This window comes from Oncorhynchus keta, unplaced genomic scaffold (assembly GCF_023373465.1).
Source record: "Oncorhynchus keta strain PuntledgeMale-10-30-2019 unplaced genomic scaffold, Oket_V2 Un_contig_25013_pilon_pilon, whole genome shotgun sequence".
NCBI classification, from domain to species: Eukaryota; Metazoa; Chordata; class Actinopteri; order Salmoniformes; family Salmonidae; genus Oncorhynchus; species Oncorhynchus keta.
Genome location: NW_026284222.1, coordinates 8794 through 33115, shown reverse-complemented (window position 1 = coordinate 33115; position 24322 = coordinate 8794). Strand labels below are relative to the sequence as shown.

Sequence of the window (24322 nt, the reverse complement as noted above, 5' to 3'; positions counted from 1 at the left end):
GGAGTTGGAACGTCTCAGTGATAGGTGGCCCTGGCTGATGACGTCTGTGTATCAGGTACTGAGATGCTTCATTTACACCCAGGCCCCTGGAATTAACATTCAGAATCCGATGTACCTGAGTACGTCGCTAGAGAACAGCTCTGGGATGAACTTCTTTAAGATCTTGACCTGAGCTCCGATGAACACCCTCTGTACATCTCTCCAACACCATACACTAGGTTATTCATCACCAGTTTCTGCAGACCTCTGGAACACACACAGAGAGAGAGAGACATTTTACAGAGAGAGAGAAACAGCAGAGATACATGTCTGCTTCGGTCATCCAGCAGAGTCATTTATCAAGAGAAACAAGTCCAGAGGTTCCATGGAAATCTAAATTAACTTGGATACCAGTTGGATTTAGTCCTCATGGGGAACCTGCCTACTGGAATGGGGAACCTCCCTACTAGACTGGAATGGAATGCAAAGGGGAACCTCCCTGCTGGAATGTAAAGGGGAACCTCCCTGCTGGAATGTAAAGGGGAACCTCCCTGCTGGAATGTAAAGGGGAACCTCCCTGCTGGAATGTAAAGGGGAACCTCCCTGCTGGAATGTAAAGGGGAACCTCCCTGCTGGAATGTAAAGGGGAACCTCCCTGCTGGAATGTAAAGGGAACCTCCCTACTGGAATGGAATGTAAAGGGGAACCTCCCTACTGGAATGGAATGTAAAGGGGAACCTCCCTACTGGAATGGAATGTAAAGGGGAACCTCCCTACTGGAATGGAATGTAAAGGGGAACCTCCCTACTGGAATGGAATGGAATGTAAAGGGGAACCTCTTCTAGACTGAAATGAAATGGAATGTAAAGGGGAACCTCCCTACTGGAATGGAATGTAAAGGGGAACCTCCCTACTGGAATGGAATGTAAAGGGGAACCTCCCTACTGGAATGGAATGTAAAGGGGAACCTCCCTACTGGAATGGAATGTAAAGGGGAACCTCCCTACTGGAATGGAATGTAAAGGGGAACCTCCCTACTGGAATGGAATGTAAAGGGGAACCTCCCTACTGGAATGGAATGTAAAGGGGAACCTCCCTACTGCAAAGGGGAACCTGGAATGGAATGCAAAGGGGAACCTCCTGCTGGAATGGAATGTAAAGGGGAACCTCCCTGCTGGAATGGAATGTAAAGGGAACCTCCTGCTGGAATGGAATGTAAAGGGGAACTCTGCTGGAATGGAATGTAAAGGGAACCTCCCTGCTGGAATGGAATGTAAAGGGGAACCTCCCTGCTGGAATGGAATGTAAAGGGGAACCTCCCTGCTGGAATGGAAATGTAAAGGGGAACCTCCTACTAGATTGAAATGGAATGAAAAGGGGAACCTCCCTACCAGATTGAAATGGAATGAAAAGGGGGAAGCTCCCTGCCAGATTGAAATGGGCATGTAAAGGGGAAGCTCTCTACTAGACTGAAATGTCGAGGGGAACGATAACTAAGAGATGATATTTAACCAACCTTCCAAATTTGACACCTAAATGACATTGCTTCCTAACTTCTAAGTACTATACCTGAATGAAAGTGCATCTCCAAAGTCCCGGGCATAGGTCGTACAGCTTGTATCCTTCTCGTTTAAAGGCCAGGACGGCGTTGGGACCCAGCCAAACACTGCCGTCCATCCGCGGGTGAAGTGGACCCCCAGGAAGGGGAACTTAGGGTCAGGAAACCTAGAGACATCCGTCTGTCAGTACAACAACCAGGAAGCTAGAGACATCCGTCTGTCAGTACAACAACCAGGAAGCTAGAGACATCCGTCTGTCAGTACAACAACCAGGAAGCTAGAGACATCCGTCTGTCAGTACAACAACCAGGAAGCTAGAGACATCCGTCTGTCAGTACAACAACCAGGAAGCTAGAGACATACGTTTATCAGTACAACAACCAGGAAGCTAGAGACATCCGTCTGTCAGTACAACAACCAGGAAGCTAGAGACATCCGTCTGTCAGTACAACAACCAGGAAGCTAGAGACATCCTTCTCTGTATTAGTGCATTTCTCGAACAGCACTTAACCATCTGACATTCCTTGAATCCCAAAATCAACCTTGGCCCTTCTGGCCAAGGCACTTGTGTAGACCAGTAAGAAAAATGCATGCACTCACTGCTGTTAGTCGACTCTGGATATGAGCGTCTGCTAAATGACTAGAATGTAAATCTTATATAGGTGTGATAGGCCAGGTAGCTATACAATTATGACAATGCTATCAGCCCATCTAATCCTTTCAGATCTAAGTGCCGTTAGGGGCTAAAGGGTTGAGATACAAGGAGAAGATAGGAGGACTCTACGGGTAGACTGTGTTCTAGAGGACTTACGGGTAGAAGGTGTTCTAGAGGACTTACGGGGTAGAAGGTGTTCTAGAGGACTTACGGGTAGAAGGTGTTCTAGAGGACTTACGGGTAGAAGGTGTTCTAGAGGACTTACGGGGTAGAAGGTGTTCTAGAGGACTTACGGGGTAGAAGGCGTTCTAGAGGATCACGGGTAGAAGGCGTTCAGAGGACTTCACGGGTAGACGGCGTTCTAGAGGACTTACGGGGTAGACGGCGTTCTAGAGGACTTACGGGGTAGAAGGCGTTCTAGAGGACTTACGGGGTAGAAGGCGTTCTAGAGGACTCACGGGGTAGAAGGCGTTCTAGAGGACTTACGGGGTAGACATGCGTTCTAGAGGACCCCACGGGGTAGAAGGCGTTCTAGAGGACTTACGGGAGTAGAAGGCGTTCTAGAGGACTTACGGGTAGAAGGCGTTCTAGAGGACTTACGGGGTAGACGGCATTCTAGAGGACTTACGGGGTAGACGGCGTTCTATAGAGGACTTACGGGGTAGACGGGCGTTCTAGAGGACTTTACGGTAGACGGCGTTCTAGAGAACTTACGGGGTAGACGGCGTTCTAGGAGGACTCGGGGTAGAAGGCGTTCTAGAGGACTTTTGGGGTAGAAGGCGTTCTAGAGGCCTTACGGGGCAGAAGGCGTTCTAGAGGACTTACGGGGTAGAAGGCGTTCTAGAGGACTTACGGGGTAGAAGGCGTTCTAGAGGACTTACGGGGTAGACGGCGTTCTAGAGGACTTACGGGGTAGACGGCGTTCTAGAGGACTTACGGGGTAGACGCGTTCTGTGAGGACTTACGGGGTAGACGGCGTTCTAGAGGACTTACGGGGTAGACGGCGTTTCTAGAGGACTTACGGGGTAGGACGGCGTTCTAGAGGACTTACGGGGTAGACGGCGTTCTAGAGGGACTTACGGGGTAGACGGCGTTTCTAGAGGACTTCTGTAGACGGCGTTCTAGAGGACTTACGGGTAGACGCGTTCTAGTGACTTACGGGTAGACGGCGTTCTAGAGGACTTACGGGTAGACGGCGTTCTAGAGGACTTACGGGGTAGAACCGGCGTTCTAGAGACTTACGGGGTAGACGGCGTTCTAGAGACTTACGGGGTAGACGGCGTTCTAGAGGATACGGGTAGACGGCGTTCTAGAGGGACTTACGGGGTAGACGGCGTTCTAGAGGACTTACGGGGTAGACCGTTCCTAGACTTACGGGGTAGACGCGGCGTTCTAGAGGACTTACGGGGTAGACGGCGTTCTAGAGGACTTACGGGGGTAGACGGCGTTCTAGAGACTACGGGGTAGACAGCGTTCTAGAGGGACTTACGGGGTAGACAGCGTTCTAGAGGACTTAATATATATATAATATATATGCCATTTAGCAGACGCTTTTATCCAAAGCGACTTACAGTCATGTGTGCATACATTCTACGTATGGGTGGTCCCGGGAATCGAACCCACTACCCTGGCGTTACAAGCGCCATGCTCTACCAACTGAGCTACAGAAGGACGGGGTAGAAGGCGTTCTAGAGGACTTACGGGGTAGACGGCGTTCGAGGACTTACGGGGTAGACAGCGTTCTAGAGGACTTACGGGGTAGACAGCGTTCTAGAGGACTTACGGGGTAGACAGCGTTCTAGAGGACTTACGGGGTAGAAGGTGTTCTAGAGGACTTACGGGGTAGATGTTGCCCCGGACCAGGTAGTGTTTCTCAGGCTTCAGGACCAGGTAATCTCCTCTGAAGGGGACAATGCGAGGGTCTGGACTGCAGCCAGAGATCTGAGCGAGGCGGTCAGAGTACAGACCACCACAGGTCAGCACATACCGACACCTTACCTCCGTACCCTGAGGAGACCACACACACACACACACACACACGTTAGTTACACCTTAAAAACAAAAACAAAAAAACATTTTCTGATATTTCTGATAATTTAACACACACACGCACACACACACGCACACACACACACGCACACACGCACACACACGCACGCCTACCTTTGAATCTCTGATAGCGATGGGATATTTCATTCCTGAAATGTTTTGAAGAAAAAAAAAAAAAAAAAAAATACATTCACAAGTGCATCTTTCATCAAATGTATGAGTGTTCTGAGGTGAGGAAAGTATGGAACAGATACCGTCCGTGTTGCCAGCGGGGCTTTCCTTCACCATGGCCATGTCACTAGCCTCATATTCAGTAACCACGGTCCCTCCTGCCTCCTGGAAGTCCTTGCCATATGCCAGTGACACCAGCCTCCAGTCCACGATGCCAGTGTAAGGAGAGTCCAGGGCCATCAGACCCTGAAAGGAAGAGTTTAACCATAAAGCCGTTTACACTGGGGCTGTGTTCCAAATGGCACCCTGTTCCCTATAAAAGAGCACTATTTTTCACCAGGGAATATGACGTAATTTCCAAACCAGGCCATAAGTAGTGCTCTGTATAGGCAATAGGGTGTAATTTCAGACTCAAGCCTGAACTTTCACTATGAAGCATCTTAGTAAAGAGACTTGAATATATTCTCTCTCACACTCTCTCACACTCACTCTCTCACCCTGCAGTAGGGGTCTCTCTCTCTCACTCACCCTGCAGTAGGGGTCTCTCTCTCTCACTCACCCTGCAGTAGGGGTCTCTCACACTCACCCTGCAGTAGGGCTCTCTCACTCTGCAGTAGGGCTCTCTCACCCTGCAGTAGGGCTCTCTCACCCTGCAGTAGGGCTCTCTCACTCTCACCCTGCAGTAGGGCTCTCTCACTCTCACCCTGCAGTAGGGCTCTCTCACTCTCACCCTGCAGTAGGGCTCTCTCACTCTCACCCTGCAGTAGGGCTCTCTCACTCTCACCCTGCAGTAGGGCTCTCTCACTCTCACCCTGCAGTAGGGCTCTCTCACTCTCACCCTGCAGTAGGGCTCTTCACTCTCACCCTGCAGTAGGGCTCTCTCACTCTCACCCTGCAGTAGGGCTCTCTCACTCTCACCCTGCAGTAGGGCTCTCTCACTCTCACCCTGCAGTAGGGCTCTCTCACTCTCACCCTGCAGTAGGGCTCTCTCTCTCACCCTGCAGTAGGGCTCTCTCACTCTCACCCTGCAGTAGGGCTCTCTCACTCTCACCCTGCAGTAGGGCTCTCTCTCTCTCACCCTGCAGTAGGGCTCTCTCACTCTCACCCTGCAGTAGGGCTCTCTCCCTCTCACCCTGCAGTAGGGCTCTCTCCCTCTCACCCTGCAGTAGGGCTCTCACTCTCACTCTCACCCTGCAGTAGGGCTCTCACTCTCACTCTCACCCTGCAGTAGGGGTCTCTCACTCTCACCCTGCAGTAGGGCTCTCTCACTCTCACCCTGCAGTAGGGCTCTCTCACTCTCACCCTGCAGTAGGGCTCTCTCACTCTGCAGTAGGGGTCTCTCACTCTCACCCTGCAGTAGGGCTCACTCCCTCTCACCCTGCAGTAGGGCTCTCTCACCCTGCAGTAGGGCTCTCTCACCCTGCAGTAGGGCTCTCTCACCCTGCAGTAGGGCTCTCTCACCCTGCAGTAGGGCTCTCTCACCCTGCAGTAGGGGTCTCTCACTCTCACCCTGCAGTAGGGCTCACTCCCTCCTCACCCTGCAGTAGGGCTCTCACTCTCACTCTCACCCTGCAGTAGGGCTCTCACTCTCACTCTCACCCTGCAGTAGGGCTCTCACTCTCACTCTCACCCTGCAGTAGGGGTCTCTCACTCTCACCCTGCAGTAGGGCTCTCTCACTCTCACCCTGCAGTAGGGGCTCTCTCTCTCTCTCTCACCCTGCAGTAGGGCTCTCTCTCTCTCTCTCTCACCCTGCAGTAGGGCTCTCTCACTCTCACCCTGCAGTAGGGCTCTCTCACTCTCACCCTGCAGTAGGGCTCTCTCACTCTCACCCTGCAGTAGGGCTCTCTCACTCTCACCCTGCAGTAGGGCTCACTCCCTCTCACCCTGCAGTAGGGGTCTCCCTCTCACCCTGCAGTAGGGCTCACTCCCTCTCACCCTGCAGTAGGGCTCTCTCACTCTCACCCTGCAGTAGGGCTCACTCCCTCTCACCCTGCAGTAGGGGTCTCTCTCTCTCTCTCTCTCTCTCACCCTGCAGTAGGGCTCTCTCACCCTGCAGTAGGGCTCTCTCACCCTGCAGTAGGGCTCTCTCACCCTGCAGTAGGGCTCTCACTCTCTCACCCTGCAGTAGGGCTCTCTCTCTCTCACCCTGCAGTAGGGCTCTCTCTCTCTCACCCTGCAGTAGGGCTCTCTCTCTCTCACCCTGCAGTAGGGCTCTCTCTCTCTCACCCTGCAGTAGGGCTCTCTCTCTCTCACCCTGCAGTAGGGCTCTCTCTCTCTCACCCTGCAGTAGGGCTCTCTCTCTCTCACCCTGCAGTAGGGCTCTCTCTCTCACTCTCACTCTGCAGTAGGTCTCTCCCTCTCACCCTGCAGTAGGGCTCTCTCTCTCACTCTGCAGTAGGGGTCTCTCTCTCACCCTGCAGTAGGGGTCTCTCTCTCACTCCCTCTCACCCTGCAGTAGGGCTCACTCCCTCTCACCCTGCAGTAGGGCTCACTCTCTCACCCTGCAGTAGGGGTCTCTCTCTCACTCTCTCACCCTGCAGTAGGGCTCTCTCTCTCTCACTCTCTCACCCTGCAGTAGGGCTCTCTCTCTCTCACTCTCTCACCCTGCAGTAGGGCTCTCTCTCTCTCACTCTCTCACCCTGCAGTAGGGCTCTCTCTCTCTCACTCTCTCACCCTGCAGTAGGGCTCCCTCTCTCGGATCCCCTTGGCGTCTATCATGGTGAGGTCACGCACGTTGTTCTTCTGTCCTCGCTCGTACAGCGCTTTGAGCCTGGGAATCTCCTCTCGCTCCACAGCGACGATCAGCTGCCAACACAAAGGCCAAGCCATAGACATGACCAGCACATCGTTGTGTGATCAACTTTATCTTTATTTTTCAAAGAACAACAGAAAACACCACAAAGGAGTCGGAATGAATATACAGGAAGAGACCGCATTAGACAGGAAGAGACCGCATTACACAGGAAGAGACCATGTTGCCTAGGAAAGAGACCGTTCTATAAATAAAAAAAAAAAGGTTTCCATTGTCACATATACCAGATAAGAAGCGGTGAAATGTGTTGTTTTACAGGGTCAGTCATAGTAATACAGCGCCCATAGAGGAAATTAGGGTGAAGTGCCTTGCTCAAGGGCAGACAGATTTTTTTTTTCATCTGATCGTCTCTGGGTGTTCAACCGTAACAGCCCAACACTCGAAGTGGCCCAACGCTCTAACCGCTAGGCAAGAAGCCACGACCCTGGCGAGACGCTCTAACCGCTAAGGCAAGAAGCCACGACCCTGGCCGAATGTCAACCGCTCGGGGCAAGAAGCCCACGACCCTGGCCGAATGCTCTAACCGCTCGGCAAGAAGCCACGACCCTGGCCGAATCTCTAACCGCCGACAGAAGCCACGACCCTGAGCGAGATGCGTAACCGCTCGGCAAGCCACGACCCTGGCTTGAATGCTCCTGGCAGCTCGGCAAGAAGCCACGACCCTGGCGAACGCTCTAGCAAAAGCCAGCGAAGCCACGACCCTGGCCCCGAGGAACAGCACTCTAACCGCTCGGCAGAAGCCACGACCCTGGCCCAACTCTAACCCAGCTCGGCAAGCCACACGACCCTGGCCGAACGCTCTAACCGCTCGGCAAGAAGCACGACCCTGTAAGCCGGTTGCTGCAGGTAAATGGGCTAATTGACCATAAATACAAATCGCACCCAGGCTCCATCAACCTCCCACAATGATCTGATTAGCATTGACACACTCCCCCGATATACTGTAAATGGTAGACGGTTATGGTGAAACATGTCATGCACAGAAATGTGAGCTTGATACTGCTTAAATACTACGATGTTTTAACCTTAGTATAACCTTTGAACCATTATTCAACCTTGAGGTTAGAAACCTCCTTTTGCGAGGGGGACCTGGATAGAAGATCATACTAAATTCAGCTACAATGACAATAGGCGCTTTAGGGAAAGAAAAATACTTTGAGGTCCAAATCCAAGCGATACGTCTACTCATCAATATTTACTAAACCACGGTAAACAACATCTACAGCCCTAAGGGCAAACCCGATGTGAATTAGACGTATTTGAGAGAACTCACCTTTCCACACCTCTTATAGGGGAGTCCTTTCTTGTCCAGGTACTCGTAGGCCATAGCGGCCCCTTTGCCACAGAGACGGGCCTTCAGAGACCCGGGGGTGTAGTAAATCCCACTGTGGATCACACCACTGTTGTGGCCACTTTGGTGGATGGCTGAGGATGGGGCACGGAACAGTGTTAATTCCCCAATAAGGTTGTAGGGTAAAGAAGCACAAAGAAGAACATTTTAACATCTTGGCCATGTTCTGTTATAATCTCCACCCGGGCACAGCCAGAAGAGGACTAGCCACCCCACATAGCCTGGTTCCTCTCTAGGTTTCTTCCCTAGGTTTTGGCCTTTCTAGCGAGTTTTTCCTAGCCACCGTGCTTCTACACCTGCATTGCTTGCTGTTTGGGGTTTTAGGCTGGGTTTATGTACAGCACTTTGAGATATCAGCTGATGTACGAAGGGCTATATAAATACATTTGATTTGATTTGAACTGTGGTGATAACATAAGAATGTGATTGGCTGACGGCAAAGACCAGGACAGAGTGGCACAATAGAAACGTTTTTTCCCCTTGTGAAATGTTTTCCGTTTGGAACAGTGCAAAAAATGTTTTGCAACGGTGTCCGACTAATGAATGCACCCCGGGCTAACAGGAACGTCAAGTTAGTGACCTCCTCCCTCCCTGCCCACCACTTACCCAGGTCCTTCTCCTTCTCCAGCAGAATGAAGCTAAGCGTGGGGTGTCTGAGGATGAGCTCTCTGGCTGAGGCCAGGCCCATGATGCCTCCACCCACCACAGCCACATCATACGCACTGAAACACAGAGGCAGGTTCATTAGTAGTCAGCTTTAAGAGACAGGTGAGTGTTCATTAGTAGTCAGCATTAAGAGACAGGTGAGGGTTCATTAGTAGTGAGGGTTCATTAGTAGTCAGCATTAAGAGACAGGTGAGGGTTCATTAGTAGTCAGCATTAAGAGACAGGTGAGGGTTCATTAGTCAGCATTAAGAGACAGGTGAGGGTGCATTAGTAGTCAGCATTAAGAGACAGGTGAGGGTTCATTAGTAGTCAGCATTAAGAGACAGGTGAGGGTTCATTAGTAGTCAGCATTAAGAGACAGGTGAGGGTTCATTAGTAGTCAGCATTAAGAGACAGGTGGGGGTTCATTAGTCAGCTTTAAGGGACAGGTGAGGGTTCATTAGTCAGCTTTAAGGGACAGGTGAGGGTTCATTAGTCAGCTTTAAGGGACAGGTGAGGGTTCATTAGTCAGAATTAAGAGACAGGTGAGGGTTCATTAGTAGTCAGCATTAAGAGACAGGTGAGGTTCATTAGTAGTCAGCTTTAAGAGACAGGTGAGGATTCATTAGTAGTCAGCATTAGAGACAGGTGAGGGGTTCATTAGTAGTCAGCATTAAGAGACAGGTGAGGGGTTCATTAAGTAGTCAGCATTAAGAGACAGGTGAGGGTTCATTAGTAGTCAGCATTAAGAGACAGGTAAGGGTTCATTAGTAGTCAGCTTTAAACAGGTGAGGGTTTCATTAGTAGAGCAGGACAGGTGATTAGGCTTTAAGGGACAGGTGAGGGTTCATTAGTAGTCAGCATAAAGACAGGTGAGGGTTCATTAGTGAGGGTTCATTGGCAGCTTTAAGAGACAGGTGAGGGTTCATTGGTAGTCAGCATTAAGGGAGACAGGTGAGGGATCATTAGTAGTCAGCATTAAGAGACAGGTGAGGGTTCATTAGTAGTCAGCATTAGGGACAGGTGAGGGTTCATTAGTAGTCAGCATTAAGAGACAGGTGAGGTTCATTAGTAGTCAGCATTAAGAGACAGGTGGGGTTCATTAGTCAGCTTTAAGGGACGGTGAGGGTTCATTAGGTCAACATTAAAAGGAACAGGTGAGGTTCATTAGTAGTCAGCATTAAGAGACAGGTGAGGGTTCATTAGTCAGCATTAAGGGACATTAGCAGTCATCCCATTAACGCTTAGGTGTCATCAGGACACTGCACGACTGCACTTTCAAATAGTTTCTACCATCAGGCTCACATCCTCATCGAATCGAGGAACTATCAGTTAGAAACAGAATCCTACCTTTTCTTTTATCATTAATAAAAGGTCCATAAAGTCATCACTTCGTATTCATACTAGTCAGACACTAAAGTCACTTCAAGGTGACAGTATTCCTGAAGTTACAGGCGTGGATACTGGTTGTGGTTCCATGCTATTCAGGAGCGCCGTGGAGTGGATCCGTAGTACCAGGAAGTAAATTAGTGATTCATTGTAGCCATTGGTACTCCTGTAGAGTTCCTATTTTCTCGTGACATTTCCTGGGTTACTCATTATACTGATAAAGTCAGATTTTAAAAAACAACAAATATGACATCATTTTTTTTAAAGGTTAAAGGAGTACAAAACTGTACATATCTGGTTGTGTTGGTAAAAATCACTACATATCCCATTGAGCCAAGTGGGGGAGAAGCTGCCCGTTGTTACAGTTCCAAGACCAGCCAGAAATGCTCGGCGAACCCGACGCCAAATGGATCTCAAAACTGACACTGGATCCCGCGTTAAGTAGCAAATGATAGCCCTTCGCCACCGTTGTCTTACGACACGACTATTCAACAAAACAATAAATAATTGTACATTTATTTCCAGCAAATGTCTTAGTTTTTACATGATAGTATAACTAGCAAAAGGAGTTGAAGTTGAGGGTGCAGTATTTATGAAGTTTGACAATGAGGATGTAAACTAGCATAGTTTAGCCAGGGAAAGCGAGGAGCTTGGGGACTGGATATAGACGGGTGTACATGCGCACTAGGTTCATTCAGGAGACAGATTTAGTTTTTCTGCCCTAATATCAGGAGCTGACGAGCGGAAAGTTCAATTCAGAGACTGGAATTAATACAAATATTTGAGAGCGGATCGATATACAATCCTGAAATCAGCTGTAACTGTCAATAGTAAAACAAAGCTTATACGATATTATTAATTAATCAATTTCTCACCAATTACGGTCTTGTTTCATCGCTGCAACCCAACGAACTCAGGAGGCGAAGGTTGAGTCATCGTCCTCCGAGCAAGCTTCTTAAAACCCGCCCGCCCGCCCGCTTAACCCGGAAGCACCGATGTGTCGGAGAAAAACATTTCTTTGAGTCAGACGCAAAGGATTTACTTCAGAAACCCCGACAAGGCCCACATCCCCGTCATTCACAGGATAAAGGGCAGATATGGGGACGTAGGTCTGGGTGCCTTGTAAGCATCCAGATGGCGAGTGGGTAATCTGCCTCTGCCATCAGTACTATTAGCCAATGTACAAATCATTGGATAATAAAATAAAACAAACTATGGCACGTATATTCTACCAACGGGACATTCAAAACTGTAATATCTTATGTTTCACCGAGTCGTGGCTGAACGACAACATAAGATAACATACAGCTGGCGGGTTTTACGCTTTTGGCAGGATAGAACAGCGGCCTGGTAAGACAAGGGTGGAGGTCTTTGTATATTTGTAAACAACAGCTGGTGCACAAAGTTTAAGGAAGTGTCAGTTTTGCTCACCTGAGGTAGAGTATCTCATGATAAGCTGTAGACCATATTTACCAAGAGAGTTTATCTATATTCTTCATAGCTGTCTATTTATCACCACAAACCGATGCTGGCATGAAGGCCGCACTCAATGAGCTGTATATCAGCAAACCAGAAAATGCTCCTCCAAATGCAGGCGCTTCTTGTGGCCAGGGACTTTAATGCAGGAAACTTAAATCCATTTTACCAAATTTCTACCCAGCAGGTTAAATGTGCAACCAGACGGGATTTTATTTTTTTTTAAACTCTAGACCACCTTTACTCCACACACAGATACATACAAAAGCTCTCCCTTGCCCTCCATTTGGCAAATCTGACCATAATTCTATCCTCTGATTCCTGCTTCCAAGCCAAAATAAAGCAGGAAGCACCAGAAGACTGTCTATAAAAAAGTGGTCAGATGAAGCAGATGCTAAACTACAGGAATGTTTTGCTATCACAAACTGGAATATGTTGCGGGATTCTTCCGATGGCATTGAGGAGTTACCACATCAGTCACCGGCTTCATAAATAAATGCATCGATGAGGTCTTCCCCACAATGACTGTACGTACATACCCAACCAGAAGCCATGGATTACAGGCAACATCTGCACTGAGTTAATGGGTAGAGCTGCCGCTTTCAAGGAGCAGGACTCTAACCTAGAAGCTTATAAGAAATCCCGCTATGCCCTCCGGCGAACCATCAGGCAAGGGTCAATACAGGACTAAGATTGAATCGTATTGCACTGGCACCGACGCTCGTCGGATGCGGCAGGACTTGCAAACTATTACCGACTACAAAGGAAGCACAGCCATGAGCTGCACAGTGACAAGCCTACCAGACGACCTAAATTACTTCTATGCTCGCTTGAGGCAAGTAACACTGAAACATGCATGAGAGAATCAGCTGTTCCAGACGACTGTGATCACGCTCTCCGCAGCCGATGTGAGTAAGACCTTTAAACAGGTCAACATTCACAAGGCCGCAGGGCCAGATGGATTATCAGGACGTGTACTCCACGCATGCGCTGATCAACTGGCAAGTGTCTTTACAGACATTTTCAACCTCTCTCTGTCTGAGTCTGTAATACCAATATGCTTCAATCAGACCACCATAGTGTTCTTGGGCACAAGGAGGTAACCTGCCTAAATGACTACAGCTCAGTGGCGCTCCCATCTGTAGCCATGAAGTGCTTTGAAAGGCTGGTCATAGCTCACAACACGACAACATTCAGTGAGAACTAACGGGACTATGGGAATTAACAGGAATATTTGCAAATGAATATTAATACCACTTAAAATGTAGATTTTTTTGCATTGGATATATTTACCATATCATATGGAGACAGAGCAGCATAGGCAAGATACAGTAGATGGTATCAGTACAGTATATACATATGAGATGAGTATGTAAACAAAGTGGCATAGTTAAAGTGGCTAGTGATACATGTATTACATAAGGATGCAGTCGATGATATAGAGTACAGTATATACGTATGCATATGAGATGAATAATGTAGGGTAAGTAACATTATATAAGGTAGCATTGTTTAAAGTGGCTAGTGATATATTTACATAATTTCCCATCAATTCCCATTATTAAAGTGGCTGGAGTTGAGTCAGTGTGTTGGCAGCAGCCACTCAATGTTCGTGGTGGCTGTTTAACAGTCTGATGGCCTTGAATAGAAGCTGTTTTCAGTCTCTCCCAGCTTTTTGATGCACCTGTACTGACCTCGCCTTCTGGATGAAGCCGGGGTGAACAGGCAGTGGCTCGGGTGGTTGATGTCCTTGATGATCTTTATGGCCTTCCTGCTTGTCCCGGGTGGTGTAGGTGTCCTGGAGGGCAGGTAGTTTGCCCCGGTGATGCATTGTGCAGACCTCACTACCCTCTGGAGAGCCTTACGGTTGAGGGGCGGAGCAGTTGCCGTTCAGGCGGTGATACAGCCTGCCAGGATGCTCTCGATTGTCCATCTGTAGAAGTTTGTGAGTGCTTTTGGTGACAAGCCGAATTTCTTCAGCCTCCTGAGGATGAAGAGGCGCTGCGCGCATTCTTCACGATGCTGTCTGTGTGAGTGGACCAATTCAGTTTGTCTGTGATGTGTATGCCGAGGAACTTAAAACTTGCTACCCTCTCCACTACTGTTCCATCGATGTGGATAGGGGGGGGTGTTCCCTCTGCTGTTTCTGAAGTCCACAATCATCTACTTTAGTTTTGTTGACGTTGAGTGTGAGTTATTTTCCTGACACCACACTCCGAGGCCCTCACCTCCTCCCTGTAGGCCGTCTCGTCGTTGTTGGTAATCCAAGCCTACCACTGTTGTGTCGTCCAAAACTTGATGATTGAGTTGGAGCGTGCGTGGCACGCGGTCGTGGGTGAACAGGGAGTACAGGAGAGGGCTCAGAACACACCCTTGTGGGGCCCCAGTGTTGAGGATCAGCGGGGGGAGGAGATGTTGTTGCCTACCCTCACCACCTGGGCGGCCCGTCAGGAAGTCAGTACCCAGTTGCACAGGGCGGGGTCGAGACCCAGGGTCTCGAGCTTGATGACGAGCTTGGAGGGTACTATGGTGTTGAATGCAGGCTGTAGTCGATGAACAGCATTCTCACATAGGTATTCCTCTTGTCCAGATGGGTTAGGGCAGTGTGCAGTGTGGTTGAGATTGCATCGTCTGTGGACCTATTTTGGGCGGTAAGCAAATTGGAGTGGGTCTAGGGTGTCAGGTAGGGTGGAGGTGATATGGTCCTTGACTAGTCTCTCAAAGCACTTCATGATGACGGAAGTGAGTGCTACGGGGCGGTAGTCGTTTGGCTCAGTTACCTTAGCTTTCTTGGGAACAGGAACAATGGTGGCCCTCTTGAAGCATGTGGGAACAGCAGACTGGTATAGGGATTGATTGAATATGTCCGTAAACACACCGGCCAGCTGGTCTGCGCATGCTCTGAGGCGCGGCTGAGGATACAGTCTGGGCCTGCAGCCTTGCGCGAGGGTTAACACGTTTAAATGTCTTACTCACCTCGGCTGCAGTGAAGGAGGGCCGCATGTTTCGTTGCAGGCCGTGTCAGTGGCACTGTATTGTCCTCAAGCGGGCAAAAAAAAAAGTTATTTAGTCTGCCTGGGACCAAGACATCCTGGACTGGGCTGGATTTCTTCTTGTAGTCCGTGATTGACTGTAGACCCTGCCACATGCCTCTTGTGTCTGAGCCGTTGAATTGAGATTCTGTCTCTATACTGACGCTTAGCTTGTTTGATAGCCTTGCGGAGGAATAGCTGCACTGTTTGTATTCGGTCATGTTACAGACACCTTGCCCTGATTAAAAGCAGTGGTTCGGCTTTCAGTTTCACGCGAATGCTGCCATCAATCCGGTTTCTGGTTAGGAATGTTTTAATCGTAAGCGACATCTTCAACTTCTGAACTCGCACACGAATCAGCGTATTCGTCAATATTGTTATCTGGCGCTTGTCTGAAACATATCCCAGTCCACGTGATGGAAGCAGTCTTGGAGTGTGGAGTCAGTTTGGTCGGACCAGCGTTGGACAGACCTCAGCGTGGGAGCCTCTTGTTTTAGTTTCTGTCTGTAGGCAGGGATCAACTAAATGAATGCGTCTGCTTGGGGGGATATATACGGCTGTGATTATAATCAAGGAGAATTCTCTTGGTAGATAATGCGGTCTACATTTGTGAGGAATTCTAAATCAGGTGAACAGAAGGATTTGAGTTCCTGTATGTTTCTTTCATGTTTCACACCATGTCTCGTTAGCCATAAGGCATACGCCCCGCCCCTCTTCTTACCAGAAAGATGTTTGTTTCTGTCGGCACGATGAGTGGAGAAACCAGTTAGCTGCACCGCCTCGGATAGCGTCTCTCAGTGAGCCATGTTTCCGTGAAGCAAAGAACGTTACAGTCTCTGATGTCCCTCTGGAATGCTACCCTTGCTCGGATTTCATCAAACCTTGTTGTCAAGAGACTGGACATTGGCAAGAAGAATGCTAGGGAGTGGTGCACGGTGTGCCCGTCTCCGGAGTCTGACCAGAAGACCGCCTCGTTTCCCTCTTTTCGGAGTCGGTTCTCTTTAGAATCGCTGCATGGGATCCATTCCGTTGTCCTGTTTGTAGGCAGAACACAGGATCCGCGTCGCGAAAACATATTCTTGGTCGTACTGATGGTGAGTTGACGCTGATCTTATATTCAGTAGTTCTTCTCGACCGTATGTAATGAAACCTAAGATGACCTGGGGTACTAATGTAAGAAATAACACGTAAAAAAAAACAAAAAACTGCATAGTTTCCTAGGAACGCGAAGCGGGCGGCCATCTCTGTCGGCGCCGGAAGTAAATTAAACTTTAATTAAATGAGTTGACTCTTCACTTGGGATGATTTCACTGAAAAACAAAGAAAGGGAATATTGAATGATCCCCAATGATCCATTGCATCTCCCCAAACATGTTTTCAACTTAAATCTGTAAAATGATAGTCTAGAAACTAAAGATTTGGTTGTTTCCTCTCAGTCTACCATGTCTTCTCCCTGGACCTCCTCAATGGCCACCTCGTGAACATCAGACTCTGAGGTCTCATCTTCACTGTCCAACCTTATTGAGGATGGCCCGTTGTCACGCTCAAAAAGCCTCAAATTTGCCCTGGTTGGCCACCAATTTTTCAACCCTTGTATTGGTCAGCCTGTTGCGTGCTTTGGTGTGTGTGTTCCCAAACAAGGACCAGTTGCACTCTGAGTCAGCTGATGTTGGTGGGATTTGGAGGAAGTTGGAGGCAACAAGGGAAAGAGCCTCAGATCCACAAAGTACCTTCCACCAGGTGGCTGATGAGACATGTTGGCACGACTGCCATATTGCTTCTCCATCCCAAAGCCCTTGCTTGGAAGTGTACTTCGCCAGACTGCCAAGAACCTTGCCCTCATCCAGGCCAAGGTGGTGAGACACAGTAGTGATGACACCATAGGCCTTGATCTCTGAACCAGACAGGATGGTCTTGCCAGCAGACATGGGGTCCAACATGTACGCTGTGGCGTGTATGGACTTCAGGCAGAAGTCTTCACACTTTTTTGATGCATTTTAGAACTTTCCTCTGCTTGGAGCAACAGTGAAATGGGCAGGGCAGTATGGATTTATTCTCTTACATCTGCAAGCAGAGTCTGAACGTCAGACAGGGTGGCATTGTCTCCCACAATCTGTGAAATGGGTACTGCTATAGGTTTCAGGCTACTTACCACTCTCTCCCAAAATACATCATCCAGGAGGATGCTCTTGATGGTGCTGTCCATTTCTTGGAGAGACTCCTTCCCCTCAGGAGACTGTCAAACATGATGACAACACCACCCCAACAGGTGTTGCTGGGTAGCTTCAATGTGGTGCTCTTATTCTTCTCACTTTGCTTGGTGAGGTAGATTGCTGCTATAACTTGATGACCCTTCACCTACCTAACCATTCCCTTGGCTCTCTTGTAGAGTGTATCCATTGTTTTCAGTGTCATGATGTCCTTGAAGAGCAGATTTAATGCATAAGCAGCACAGCCAATGGGTGTGATGTGAGGGTAGGACTCCTCCACTTTAGACCAAGCAGCCTTCGTGTTCGCAGCATTGTCTGTCACCAGTGCAAATACCTTCTGTGGTCCAAGGTCACTGATGACTGCCTTCAGCTCATCTGCAATATAGAGACCGGTGTGTCTGTTGTCCCTTGTGTCTGTGCTCTTGTAGAATCCTGGTTGAGTGGTGGAGATGTAGTTAATTATTCCTTGTCCATGAACACTCGACCACCCATCGGAGATGATTTCAATACAGTCTGCTTTCTTTCTCTATGATTTGCTTGACCTTCACTTGAACTCTGAACTCCACATCGTATAGATAAAGCATGTTTGGTTGGCGGGGTGTATGCTGGGCGAAGAACATTCAGAAATCTCTTCCAATACACATTGCCTGTGAGCGTCAGAGGTGCTCACAGAGCACCAATACACAGCTCGAGCAATACATTTATCAGCATTTCTCTGACTGCGTTCCTCCTTTGAGTCAAAAAAACTTCTGATTCCAGGAGGACCATGAGCTGTTGCTATCGATAAGGTGGCTGATTTATAATTTTCACCTCGAATAGAAGTAGAGGTCTTTTGTCAGAGTTTGCTTGTTGTGGCGCTGAGGGAACTTTATGCACTTGGCCAGATGATTCTGCATCTTTGTTGCATTCTTCACATATTATTTGGCACAGTATTTGCAAATGTACACAGTATTTCCTTCTACATTAGCTGCAGTGGAATCTCTCCACACATCAGACAGTACCTGTGGCCTTTTCCTGTAAAGATTAGGAAATAAATTAGTAAACAAAAACAATAAATAGAATTCCATGTACAGATAAATAGCTAAGCAGTTAGATTAAAACAACTCCTTTGTAAGATACATGTTTTAAAATGAAACATGTATGGAAGCAGGTGAATCAACACTCAGCAGGCTCAGGCAAGCTAAAACCCACATGGTAGCAAAAACAAATTAGCATAAATTGTTAACAAGTTAGATTTAAACACAGTTTGCTGTAGGCTACTATTTACTAACAAAAAATCATGTCATATAAAATATATTCACCCCACCCAGTATTGTAATCAAAACTTACCGGAAAGCATGTAGTCCTTGGTTCAGACAGTGTAGTAGTTTGGCCTCAACAGCATCTCATTAGTGAGCAAGATCTTGAGAATCAGCTGTGTATGTGATGGAAGAATACACTGTGCATGCAGAGGGTTGCAATTCCATTGAATTGGGGGATAGTTTAACCAAAATATGCCACAAGACCTAGAATTGCCTTGTGTATCCCACAAAAAAAAGGTTATTTAAGCAAAATTCCCCAAATTCCAGTGCTTAACGTCACACAAACAATTCCGACCCTTTGCAACCCTGTGCGCCCTCAGGTCCCTATTCCACCACCTATCTACAGTACTAAATCCACGTCTCTGTCTCTGTCTCTGTCTCTGTCTCTGTCTCTGTCTCTGTGTTGCTTCACAGTCCCCGCCGTTCAGAAGGTGTTTTTGATCCGTTTTTTTAAATCTAATTTTACTGCTTTTTACTTGATGTGGAATAGAGTTCCATGTTGTCATTTCTTCTGCTTACTCCCATAGTCTGTTCTGGACCTTGGGACTGTGAAGAGACCTCGTGGCATGTCTTGTGGGGTATGTATGGGTGTCTGAGCTGTGTGCCCGTAGTTCAGACAGACAGCTCGTGCGTTCAACATGTCAATACCTCTCACAAATACAAGTAGTGATGAAGTCATTCTCTCTTCCACTTTCAGCCAGCAGAGATTGACATGCATATTATTAATATTAGCTCTCTGTGTACATCCAAGGGCCAGCCGTGCTGTCCTGTTCTGAGCCAATTGCAATTTTCCTAAATCCACAAAACTAGGGCCTGTAGGACCTGCCTTGTTGATAGTGTTGTTAAGTGTAGGACCTGCCTTGTTGAGGGTACTAGGGCCTGTAGGACCTGCCTTGTTGACAGTGTTGTTAAGAAGGTAGAAACTAGGGCCTGTAGGACCTGCCTTGTTGATAGTGTTGTTAAGAAGGTAGAAACTAGGGCCTGTAGGACCTGCCTTGTTGATAGTGTTGTTAAGAAGGTAGAAACTAGGGCCTGTAGGACCTGCCTTGTTGATAGTGTTGTTAAGAAGGTAGAAACTAGGGCCTGTAGGACCTGCCTTGTTGATAGTGTTGTTAAGGTAGACACTAGGGCCTGTAGAACCTGCCTTGTTGATAGTGTTGTTAAGAAGGTAGAAACTAGGGCCTGTAGGATCTGCCTTGTTGACAGTGTTGTTAAGGTAGAAACTAGAGCCTGTAGGACCTGCCTTGTTGATAGTGTTGTTAAGAAGGTAGAAACTAGGGCCTGTAGGATCTGCCTTGTTGATAGTGCTGTTAAGGTAGAAACTGGGGCCTGTAGAACCTGCTTTGTTGTTAGTGTTGTTAAGGCAGAGCAGTGCTTTATTATAGACAGACTTCTCCCCATCTTAGCTACTGTTGCATCAATATGTTTTGACCATGACAGCTTACAATCCAGGGTTACTCCGAGCAGTTTAGTCTCCTCAACTTGCTCAATTTACACATTATTCATTACAAGATTTAGTTGAGGTTTAGGGTTTAGTGAATGATTTGTTACAAATACAATGCTTTTAGTTTTAGAAATATTCCTTGCCACCCACTCTGAAACTAACTGCAACTGTAAGCATTTGTCATTTCAGTCGCTGTAGTAGCTGACTTGTTTAGTGATGAGTCATCCCCATACATAGACACTCTGGATTTACTCAGTCAGTGGCACGTTGTTAGTAAAGTTCCTCAGTGTACACATCAACAATAAACTATCATGGTCCAAACACACTAAGACAGTCATAAAGAGGGCACGACAACACCTATTCCCCCTCAGGAGACTGAAAAGATTTGGCATGGGTCCTCAGAAGCTCAAAAGGTTCTATGTGACAAAAAACATTTGATTTTAATTGTTTGATTGTTAGTCTATATCAATTCCCCATTACATATATCACCAGTAGTACCATGGCAAGGTGACTAGGAACATGGTTGCATACAAACAGTGTAGTTATTCCCTTCTTAAGGCAAAAGAACAGGCAAAATGTCAGTACAGAGACATAGTGGTGTCGCAATTCAACAGCTCAGACATGAGACGTATGTGGCAGGGTCTACAGTCCCAAGGACTGTGGGCTCTCGTTCTCTGTGGCCGTCGTGAACAAGACATTTTAAGCGAGTTAGCCCAGACGGGATCCCTAGCCGCGTCCTCAGAGCATGCGCAGACCAGCTGGCTGGAGTGTTTACGGACATATTCAATCTCTCCCTGTCCCAGTCTGCTGTCCGCACTTGCTTCAAGATGTCCACCATTGTTCCTGTACCCAAGAAAGCAAAGGTAACTGAACTAAATGACTATTGCCCCGTAGCACTCACTTCTGTCATCATGAAGTGCTTTGAGAGGCTAGATAAGGAGCATATCACCTCTACCTTATCACACCCTAGACCCTTCAGCTTGATTACCGCCCCAATAGATCCACAGACGATGCAATCGCACTGCACACTGCCCTATCCCATCTGAACAAGAGGAATACCTATGTAAGAATGCTGTTCATTGACTACAGCTCAGCATTTAACACCATAGTACCCTCCAAGCTCATCATTAAGCTCAGGGCCCTGGACTTCCTGACAGGCCCCCCTGGACTTCCTGACAGGCCCCCCAGTTGGTGAAGGTCAGAAACAACACCTCCCACTTTGCTGATCCTCAACACAGAGGCCCCACAAAGGTGCGTGCTCAGCCCACTCCTGTACTCCCTGTTCACCCATGACACGCCTCCAACTCAATCATCAAGTTTGTAGACGACACAACAGTGGTAGGCTTCGATGGGGCCGCCGTGGAGCAGGTGGAACGCTTCCTCGGCGTACACGCCACTGACCATTTAAAATGGTCCACCCACACAGACAGTGTGGTGAAGGAGGCGCAACAGAGCCTCTTCAACCTCAGGAGGCTGAAGAAATTCAGCTCGAGCACACCAAAGACCCTCACAACCTTTTACAGACAGATTAACAATTGAGAGCATCCTGTCGGGCTGTAATCACCACCTGGTACGGCAACTGCACCGCCCGCAACCACACGTCTCTCCAATGGCTGGTGTGGTCTGCCCAGCGCATCGCCTGGAGCATACTGCCTGCCCCCCAGGACACCTACAGCACCCGATGCCACAGGAATGCTAAAAAGATAATCAAGGACATCAACCACCCGAGCCACGGCCTGTTCACCCGTTACCATCCAAAGGTGAGGTCAGTACAGGTGCCTCAAAGCTGGGACAGAGATTGGACAAAAGCTTCAATCTGAAGGCCATCAGACTATTAAATAGCCATCACTAGCCGGTTACCACATGGTATTATTGTCAATGCCACTCTGACATTGACGTTGCTCGTCTAATATTTATATATTTCTTAATTCCATTATTTTACTTTAGATGTGTGTGTATTGTTGTGAATTGTTATACATTACTGCACTGTTGGAGCTCGGAATGCAAGCATTTCGTTACACCGGCAATAACATCGCATGTGACCAATGACATTTTATTCGATTTGATGAAAACCATAACTGGCACGCAGATTGGTAGAAATTGTAAGTAATTGGCATTCAACATGAGAAAGGTTGCTGACTCCTCGTGTTGCCTTTTATACCGGCAACTTCAGGAGAGGAATGGCACATCTGCGGATGTCAGCAGGAAGTAGGAGTAGGAGGAGAATAGTTGGATCAGGTTAATGTATCTCTCTCTTCTGGTTATCTAGATCTCTGGCGCCTTCTTGAGGCATTTGTCTTATTTCATCAAAACGTAAGAGTCAGACAAGCTCAATTCGTTTTGTTGATTTTATTAAAACACATAGGGTGTGTCTATCGATTGGTCGAAAGAACTGACGACTTTCCGTTGACCAATATTTTTTTTGTCGTCGTTGTAGACAGCCTTACTGTTTGCAAAGGTGTCAGGAGCTTGCAGGGATTTGTAGTCTTGCATTCGATTAAAGTCACCTTGTCCGAGAGAGATGTACAAGGTTATCAAAACGTCACGTCCAGGGTAAACCTACACGAAACACCCCTTATTTTAAGTATTTCTAAAACTCACAACGGGGAAAAATGAATTGTGGAAAACCGATTGGAACCATTTCCCTGTTTGACCGCTAGGTTTTATGGGTAATTATGACACCTCCACTGTGGGACTCTAGTGTATAGAGACCAATCACTGCAGCTGGTCACTCCATGTTAGTGGGCAAATGTATATCATCAAATCAAAACACAGCCTTCATTTACGTTGTGACGCACGGATGTTCCAAACTCCGTTTTTAGACGAGACTGACTTTATGACCAAAGTTGTCCTATTTACACTTTATAGTCAACTTTGACAATCGAATAACTGTCTCCGACTCATATCGATGCCACATATGCCGTTTTCAAATGGATTCGTTGTTCTTTTAAAAGGCAGTCAATCTTTATTTAATTAAACTTAAATATAGAACCTGTCGCCGGCGAACATACCGGCTGTGCACATCAAGCCCAGATCATAGTCTCGTTAGTGGAGATCCATAAAGCCCACTAGCAGTTGCCTCGGCTAGACAATTTGGTACTTTCCCACCTCTGCACAAACACTCGCCCGTGTCTCTCCACTCACCTGTGTATTCTAGCTGTTCTGCATGTCGCGGACTTTGGCACCGTTGCAAATAAGGCAGCAAATGACGCGCTGTTTAGTGTCCGTATCATTTCGACAGAGATTGAATAGCAACCTATACTCGCTTTGACAGTAACATCAATCGCCGTGCACACATATTGTGTGAATATGTTTTAAACAGCAGTTGTCCACAAGGTTTCTCTTGCAATGGAAGTCATAATCAAATTCCTTGCTTGACGCGAAGCTCGGCCCCTTGACCCTTCACCCACTTTGAGGAGCCAATGGCAAGGCGCGTCTCTCGTACGTAACGGGTTAAAGGTCAGAACTCTGCAGACATTTTCATCATGTAAATACAGTAGCGAACTGACAAGGTAAGTGAATTATCAGCTTGTTAACAAATACCTCAACGAATAAAATCTCACACATCTTGATTACTTAGAACGTTTTGTGTTTTAAGCAAATTTTCTTTATTTGTGTCTTGCTTGATGCTGCATTATCCTACGTCCATTGGTTACTGTCTGCAGCTATTAAGTAATGCTTTGTAACACAGTTGCTCGAGGATTAATTTTGCTAATCTGTCTGTCTGGATCAAAGCAACGTGATTCAGTGTTTAGACATCATTCTAAATGAGTGACACGCATTTTAAAAAGCCCATCAGTCTTTACATTGGAGATGACACCCCTCAACGTACATGTTCAGGTCTGAAAGACATTACACGGTATGAAGCTGCTGTCGCAGTAATATAATACAATGTAATGTCTTTCAGACCTGAAGATATGAAGCTGCTGTCGCTTTATTATAATACAATGTAATATCTTTCAGACCTGAAGATATGAGGCTGCTGTCGCTTATTATAATACAATGTAATGTCTTTCAGACCTGAAGATATGAGGCTGCTGTCGCTTTATTATAATACAATGTAATGTCTTTTAGACCTGAAGATATGAGGCTGCTGTCGCTTTATTATAATACAATGTAATGTCTTTCAGACCTGAAGATATGAGGCTGCTGTCGCTTTATTATAATACAATGTAATGTCTTTCAGACCTGAAGATATGAGGCTGCTGTCGCTTTATTATAATACAATGTAATGTCTTTTAGACCTGA

General features: G+C 47.4%; 1 protein-coding gene across 1 annotated transcript; it reads right to left on the bottom strand.

Moving 5' to 3' along the window:
- Positions 1-3972: 3972 nt before the first annotated feature.
- LOC118377887 (L-2-hydroxyglutarate dehydrogenase, mitochondrial) lies at positions 3973-23461 on the bottom strand. The gene is made up of 7 exons (XM_052505879.1): positions 23219-23461; positions 9184-9299; positions 8500-8651; positions 7088-7219; positions 4497-4659; positions 4357-4391; positions 3973-4200 (listed from the first exon to the last, which is right to left on the bottom strand). The coding sequence occupies exons 1-7, from the start codon at positions 23305-23307 to the stop codon at positions 3973-3975; spliced, it is 915 nt and encodes a 304-aa protein (XP_052361839.1). The 5' UTR covers positions 23308-23461.
- Between the last annotated feature and the right edge of the window lie 861 nt (positions 23462-24322).